This window comes from Bombus vancouverensis, chromosome 2, assembly GCF_051014615.1.
Source record: "Bombus vancouverensis nearcticus chromosome 2, iyBomVanc1_principal, whole genome shotgun sequence".
NCBI classification, from domain to species: domain Eukaryota; kingdom Metazoa; phylum Arthropoda; class Insecta; order Hymenoptera; family Apidae; genus Bombus; species Bombus vancouverensis.
In genome coordinates, this window is record NC_134912.1 from 11,264,026 (window position 1) to 11,272,481 (window position 8,456).

Here is an 8,456-nt window from a genome sequence, read left to right on the forward strand (position 1 = left end):
TTTACTCGTTACCTATATTTATTGGAAAATTCTACCAGATCTTACTTTATTTGATATTTTATCGGTGTAAAAGCAGCGATAATCGTTGAATTTGTACTCAACATCAGCTGGTGTTCTGATACTTATGGTTGGTAGTGTACATCTTGTTTCTTTCTTCGGGGCCATCTTATAAACTTTGCAAAGATAGCTGGAACTCTTTCTCCTGAAAAGTCTTTCATCCTTTTTGTTAATGGCGTAATAAAAGTAGCTTCTACAAGATTCTATATTTAGTTGTCATTGAATAAATTTTGTGAATAATTAATAACTTTCAGTGAATTTGGCAATTCGTGTATGATGATATTTCTGGATTTATTTTACTCTAGGCAAATTTTCTCAAATCCCGAAAAATTTAATGCGGAGAATCGTTTTTTCAGCCACCGTTCGTGACAGGAAACATCGATTTTGCAATAATCTTCGCCGATCTGAATGTGTTTGTTCCGTTGGCGGTGTGTTGTGCACGGTCGGACCGCGATGTCCACTGTTTGTCTGTTCTCTTCAATCACGGCGAATGTAACGCTCGCAACAAGTGCACGCGCAAATGATTTTTTTATGGTACTTTGACCCCCAAACGTTTTATCCGCGTTCTTTATTTACTCGAAACCTGAATTTATTTGCGAGCAACCGTACGTCGCGACGTTGAACGCACGAACGGACGCGTTTCGAATATCTAACGCGTTTTTATCGTTTTCTCTCCTTTTTTCTGGATTCTCTCTATGTGAGGATAGACTAACCAACCAAAATATTTTTTTACGATCGTACCGAACGTTTTTGAAAAACAATAACTGTCTTAAAAGAAATTGGAGTGCAACGAAAAATTGGACTGAGGGTTTTTCTATGATAAACTTTCTAGAAGATATAATTTTCTAGGAAGTATCTGATTTAGTTGGAACTGCGATAAAATTTAAAACGCTCCGCTCTTGTATTTGTCTGAATTCTTTCGAATAACTTGAATAAACGTTGTGTGGTTAAACCTGAATTTAAACTGCAGGAAACCGCAAATGTAAACTAATCCCGGAATATTAACCGCAGATTCTGTGAAACGCAGTTTTATGAAACTATGTTTTTTCTTATTATATTAGACAATTCTTCTATGATCGTAAAACGGTTTAATACTGCGTATAAATAAAAGGTTTCAAAATAACAGTAAAAGTTTCGTTTTGCTAAACTCTAAAGAGTTTCCTTAACACTAGAGGAACTTAAGAAATTTCGTTTCTTTTTCCTTCGAATTTTTAAAATTATACATTTAAATACATTCGTTCTTGAATCTCGTAATTTTTAAGAAGAACGAATTTGTCAATTCTGTATATATCATCGAGCCACGAGGGCGCAATTTACAGTAATTGTTTAACTACATCTGTGCCGAGAGTCGGTTTTGATTATCTTCCGCGAACTAATCTCGTGAAGGCATCGAACAATGACGAATCTGTAATGAATATTCAACGTATCCGTGAATTCGTTCGTACGCGGCTGCTATCCATTATGGATATCCGTTGGCTGATCCCAGACAGGCTCGACGTGTTTGCGTTGAAAACTGTTCGAAATTGCTGGTCAGCTAAGTTTCAGGAATACAACATTGATAGAGGGAGGATGGATTTATACGTTTGACTATATGGCTACTAAAATCTAGTTTTCATAAATTTAGTCACTGAGTTAGGAAATTTATATTTTCATGACGATATTCAAAGAGATGGAATCACTTTCTACATATAATTATTGTAAGAATAAAATCTAATCTCATAAAAATTCACAATCACAGATCATATCTCCAGTTTATTCATAAGCCATCAAACAAATATCATCAAAATCTTCTTTAATTAAACTTCAAATAATCTATATTTTTCTAACAATACGATAATATCTAAAGACTCTTTGATCGACAAATATTTCTTATTATTATAGACATCGTCGTAATTCACACGAAATAATCGAGTCATATCGTAATCTCAACAGGTTTGTTGAAAGGATCCGTGACGGCTGAGCGGCCGCGCACCCTGCGTCGCTTGCGGAACGTTTACGGGCCATCCGCATGCGGAATGGGAACCGGAGGTGATGGTGGTGGCGGAGAACGTCTCGAAGACGGAGAGGTCTCGTTCCGGTCGGACCGCGATCGCGAGAGGGACGAGAAAACCCTCAGCATAATGAGCCCGTTCGACGAGCAGGAGGAATGGGCCAAAATTTCAGAGATCATGGCGTCGTTTGGCACGGGTCTCGTCAGAGAATCTGTCTTCGTCACAGAATTGGAGAAGGAATTCCAGACGAGACTAGGTATATGTCAAGATTTATAAATTGAAATATCGAAATATCAAAGTGTATCGCTGTTGGTTATAATCTAATAAATAAATAATAGTTCGAAAGAAAGCTGCCATAAGTGAGAAAATCTGTAATAAAAAAAGAAAAGAAAAAAGAAGAGGGAATAAAATTTAATTTTTAATAGAAAATTCCGTATGTTCTTAAATATCTTAAAAAAAGACAACACGATCATTTCTCGAAAAATATTTGCTATTAATTGGTGATTTCGTGTGATTTGTACGCAGGTCTGAGTTCAGACACCAGCAGCAGCCCTATTGTCTCTACTTCCGTTGGTCAGTGGTTGTCAACGTTGGGCCTGGCTGATTACGAGAACCTCTTCATCAACTATGGATTTGATGATCTGGACTTCATAGTACGTGCTTGTATATTATATCTTCTTTGTTTTCTAAAGATGTAATCCAATTCCAATTTTGTTATTGATAAACTTTGTGCAATTCTGTTAAATATTTGTACAAATATGAATAGAATAAAAAGTAAGCTGTTTTAGCCAAACTTTAAATTCCAACGAAGAAATTATATTAGAATATCTGATTAGAGATTTATCAAATTTATTACAGTCTTTATATTGATTTGAATAATACTTCTCCTAAAAACCTTGAAAACTCTGCTTTTTCTAACAGAATGGAGTTTTGGACGAGACCGACCTGAAGGACATGGAGATCACCAGCGATCAAGAGCGTGCCGTGATAATGGACGCGGTCGATTTACTGAAAAAACGCGTAGACAAACGATCCGGCGGGAACAGTCAATCCGTGGACGAATGGTTGAAGAGTATTCACCTGGAAAATTACGCAGAGACTTTCAAGAAAAACTTGTACACGGACATGGAACGTGTGAGATGCGTGTGGGAGGTCGAATTGGCGACCGTCTTAGAGATCCAGAAGCCAGCTCATCGTAAGAGGATCCTCGCGTCGGTCAGCGGATCGAGCGCGCGTGCGCAGAATCGCAACTGCACCGGGCCCAACTTGGAGGATCTCAATAAGGATCTGAACACCTTGGTGAGTGAAACCGCATGTTCTGTCTGAATACGAATCGGCATGTTGCCGGCTGACGATTCGTATGGAATCGATAATGGAGAGGAGAGGAGGGGCGTCTGTAAAAATCGCAGAAATATTTGAACCGTAGACGTTGAGTTGAATTTAGACTTTGATATTTTTAGTTTTGTATGCGGTAGCTGTGTTAGGTGTTGGAGATTCTCTATGGAATTTTGGGGTGTGTTGAGAATTAAGGAATTTCTATAGGTTCACGTTGAGTTGTGGATTATTGTTTTTTCTTGAAATTGGCTTTCGCCGCTTATAATCGATTATAAATTTATTTTCCAATTAATTCGAGTATCTAAACAAGCGTAGTGCTTGATACAGATAAATGAACATTAAATGTTCGGCAAAAAATAGCAAATACTTTAAGAAACTATCGCACGATATCAATGAGTATTATACGATTACATCACAAACACTTACACTACGCCACTGTTACGTCGATCTACTGCTCATCTTCACAAAATTTTACTTCATCTTTCAAAAAATGTACAAACTTCCTAAGATATATACTCAAAACAGCATACGCGGATTTCACAACTCTAAAGGCAACGATCAATCCCAGCAAAGCGAGTAAAACGACTGGACCGATTGAAGCGAGAAAACTGGAAAGGGTTAACGAGGTTCATCGCAGCGATCGACCTACGTGACGCTCTTGTTCCGCCGATTGTGTCACCTGTCGCGTGATAGGGAGCGCGTCACATCGCGAAGATCATTTTAAGAGCGTATCGGAATCAGACAGAGAGAGAACGTGCTAAAAGAGACAAAATGAAAAAGAAAGAGCGAGAAGTTGAGTGAGTGTCGCGAGTGGAGGGATCCTGTTAAGAATTCCGTTGACACGGGGTGTCTGACGAGGGCCATGGAGTACTTGGGCAAAAAGAGGGTGGCAGCGACACACACCGAAGCAAGCTCGATCGCTCGCATCGGCTTTCAGCCGATCGCGTCATAATGTAAATATCGTGGCTAATTGGAGAGGCGTTATTGTAACAGGCGTATCATCACGGCTCCAGCTAGCTACCTGTTCGCTACTGACTCACCTCACGAGACGACACTCGAACAAGCTTTCAGGCTGATCGCTCGAGCGGACGCTAATAGTTTTTGTTCGGGCGCCTCGAGCGCGATACGTGCATCCGTTAACGAGCTACTCTACCACCTCGCGTCTCTACGCCTGGTCTTTTCGCCGGTGCTCCCTTAATTAGCTAATTAAATTCGATTAATGGCCGTCGGTCGACGCGCACACGTCCAAATTGCTCTCTTTGTTCCTCCGTTTCTCTGCTTCTTACGTCCATTCTTTTCTCGTAATCGAATTTCACGATTGCCGGCCCGTGCAGAGAGTTCCATCTCTCGTATGCGAGCCATCCATCTGTTCCGTCTGCGGATTAATCCTCGAACGCCGGATGCTCGAGAATCATTTTCGCCCACTATTCAAGTTCCAATAGATGCATCGTGGGAGGTGAATTTTTATGCTGGATTTTGAGTTTACTATATTTCCAAATATTTTTGTCGTGATAATTAATTTATTCTTCCAACAACACGTGAATATTTGTTACCATTAATTGCTACTAGACTAAGGGTGTTAATGCATTAGTAGAAAACCTAAAGATGCAAACATTGTGCAAATTTTACGACTGTTCCCGAATTGTTTTCCTGTCTATATTATAGGCAGGGGGAAGCCTCTGTGTTCTTCATTTTTCTATGCACGTGTTTGTTAGTATTAGTTTTTTGTAGTTTCTACTTTTCCGTAGGTCTTTTTCTAGGTTTCTTTTTTTGGAGTTGCGAAGGCAAATTATACAAGGGAGGTAGATGTAACAAACGATACGCGAGATGTAATCCGAACAGCGAGCGATACGCTTGTGTGGTTTGAATCTGGTTTGATCGTAATTCCCGGAACGGCGCGAAACGATTCATTCACGGAGATTGCAAAAAGTTTCCTTTTTTTCTCTCTCCCCATTTTTTTTTCCGGGGATGGGACGAGTGGCGAGTTCGAAACGCGACGCTTTCACAGGTGTAATTGCACGTTCTGTAACGCGAGCCCGGCTTTCGTGCGCGGCTTTTGTAACGCTGCGCGAAAATTTTTTTCGCACCGGCATGTCCATTTTTATTTTTGGCCCGCTGACGTATCGGAAATTTGCTTGTAACGCGGCCGGGAACGCGACGTCGGAATGTAAAAAGGTATTTGCCTCGGTCGTCCGTTCGTTCGTTCAAATAAATCTATTGGAAGGTTTTACGTTCGGTGAAAATTAATGGAATGTACTCGTGTTCTATGGGGTTAATATTGACGTTACTGATAAAACGCCGGTCCCTTCCATCAGATCTAAATTCGTTTTTTACTACAATCCCGGTGAAACATGCATACATACTTCATTTATATTGTTATAGGTTTTCGAATCATTAGCTTTGAATCTGCTTGAAGTTTTTCAATTTTTACAGTATAATAACAACGTTGAGATTCATTGAAGATTACTTGCTCTTAAGATCTTTCCACTTCACTGCTAATAGAAACTTCAATCACCAATATCTTGAAAAACATTCAATATTTTTCCCTGTACGTATTTGTACCTTTAAATTTCTCGCAGATACATAGACATTCGCAGTATTCTAGCCATCTTATTCTTCATTAAATATTCCTATAAAAAATTCCTAACATAGTCTTCCGTATTACACCACCGAAATATTAAAAAACAAAAATGAAAGAGAAAAAAAAGTACAACCAGCGGACTTATATAAGATCACGAACGAAGAGACTTTCATTGCTCAAAAACTCGACGGTATCTCGTTTCTCGCAGAAGACGAACATACAGCAGCTGAAAGAGGAGATACGGGAGAAGCTGCCGGAAACAACGACGGAGGGTAATGGCGGTACGTCGATAACCGGAACGAATTCGACCGGCACGAGCACATTAAGGCACCGCAAAAACAGGCCGGCCCCGCAGCCACCCCAGCGACCCAGTTCGCATAATGGGGCGATCTCGGCACCGGAACAACTCGAGATCAGGGCACCGTCGGAGCTGCTGCTCGGCGTTCCGTCCACCCTGAAGACGCAGTGGAGGCACCAGCCAAAAGCTCTAGTCACCGGCTGCGTCACGTACGTCGCCAACGTAAGTCTAATTGCTTCCGTGTTCCATTCCCTTCTTCTGCTTTTTCTCTTTTACTTTGGCATCTTACTAAGTATTTTACATACCCTTGCTACGTCTATCTTGAATAGAACTGTTCTTTACAGAGAGCCAAATGTTCTTAATGTGGATCTACATAGTGGATCTATTCATAGTTTCTATCGATTGTTTATTCTTTGGGATATTTATTACGTAAATGTATCTTAAGGATCTGTTTTTTTTTTTTTTTTTTTTATTAAAGTTTCGAACGAGTTTCTTTGTATTAGCGTATCGAAAATATTGGGATTCTTGGTTGATTGTATTTGATTAATTGCTTTTTGGTCTTGTTAAGATTTTGGAGCAAAGAATAATTTTACATTAGTTTTTATATGGACTTTAATCATAAAAGTGACTGTCACGATTCAAATTCATTTTCATTCAGAAATACTAGAACCGCTTGTGGCAAAAATCTGTTTATACAATTGCGCTTTTCACGATATTGGACAAAAAAAACATTGTAATAGCTATGAAAACGAGAACACGTCATGTTGGTATAGTAATTGGACTCCATAATTCTATCCTCTCGTTCAAACGCACTGCACGGTTCTTGAATAACGAGTACGTCGTATGATGTCAGTCGGATACTCTTGACAACGCCTCAAGGTGAAGGCTATTACCATAATTACCGCGTGGGTGTAACTAACATTTCATTCAGAGCATTATCTTGCATGGCGTAACCCGCAACACAATGAACGAGCATTTAACGCTTTCTTCCTTCGGGGAATCATGTTGTCCAGCGTAATAGATTTCTATTTCCTTCGATATACGAAGTTGCAAATATTACGTAAAAATCTGACGCTGTTTAAGTTATTAGTAACACTTTTCTAAGTAACTCTATGATTCGTAAACATAAAAGATATTGGTAAATAATAAATGTTGAAAAATGGTGAACGCAGGCAGAGATTTTGAAGTTGAGCGACGTTTTAAAGGAAGCAGCTTTTAAATATTTGCGGTTCTAGACATACGATCTTCTTTCTGTTCTAAAATCGTACAGTATCTGGGTTCCACCGTGGTGAAGGAGTTACGTGGTACCGAATCAACAAAGAAGTCGATACAGAAGCTAAAGAAAACGTGTCGCGAACCAAGAGTCACCCCTGACATTACTTTGGCGATTTCTTTTCGTGGCGTGCGGTTCCTCAACACGGTGACCAATGTAAGATATTTTTAAAAACGAAAGAAAAGACTTCGAACGTTAATCCTTTGTAATGCATAATATCTTACGGTAATTTTGATGTCGATCATTTGATTACAAATTGATAATCATGTTTTTTCAACTTCACTTTTTAAAATTAAGCTCTCTAACCCTTCCTTAAATACTTAATAACTTTCGTAACTTTCTATTGATTATTCTTTGAAATAAAGTTAACCGAATTTCGATTAATCGAGAAGCTGTAATACGGCGAGGTATAAGTAAGGAAGACAATCTCGTGCATTTATGGAATTTGTGTCGCGTTGAAAGGGATTAACGTTGAACCGTAATACGATTACCGTGTCTACATTTGTATTTGGAATGATGGGAATCGATAGGAGCCGATTTGCGAGCACGAAATTCGCAACATTCACTGCGCCTGCCAGGATGCCGACGATCTCACGCATTTCGCCTACATCACCAAGGACCACGCCAGCCGTACGCATTTCTGCCACGTTTTCTGCGTGCCAACGATGGTAAGTCTATTTCCTTTCTTGTTTCTATTATAGATATCTATATGAAACTTTATTATAGTGAGAATTGGTATTCAAGGAACATTAAATTTCATAGTTTTATATCTTGACTAAAATCAAAAGATAAATTAATTATAATAATCGATTATGTATTTAAGTAATTTTCAAGTATATAGTTGGAAATGTTATAGAAGTAAATAACATGCACTATAATATACCGCTATAAGATACTAGGAAAATTAAGAGTCAACAGGAA

The 8,456-nt window shown here is 39.1% G+C and overlaps 1 protein-coding gene across 2 annotated transcripts in view; it reads left to right on the plus strand.

Moving 5' to 3' along the window:
* The window catches only part of LOC117163262 (ankyrin repeat and SAM domain-containing protein 1A), an 83,501-nt gene that overhangs the window by 63,455 nt on the left and 11,590 nt on the right, over positions 1–8,456 (plus strand). The window contains exons 12-17 of one of the 2 annotated variants that reach the window (XM_033345377.2): positions 1,990–2,304; positions 2,574–2,701; positions 2,970–3,347; positions 6,173–6,484; positions 7,533–7,691; positions 8,066–8,203. In XM_033345377.2, the coding sequence (XP_033201268.1) occupies positions 1,990–2,304; positions 2,574–2,701; positions 2,970–3,347; positions 6,173–6,484; positions 7,533–7,691; positions 8,066–8,203 (1,430 nt within the window). The remainder of the gene's footprint in view (positions 1–1,989; positions 2,305–2,573; positions 2,702–2,969; positions 3,348–6,172; positions 6,485–7,532; positions 7,692–8,065; positions 8,204–8,456) is intronic. The other variant, XM_033345378.2, reaches the window with a different exon arrangement.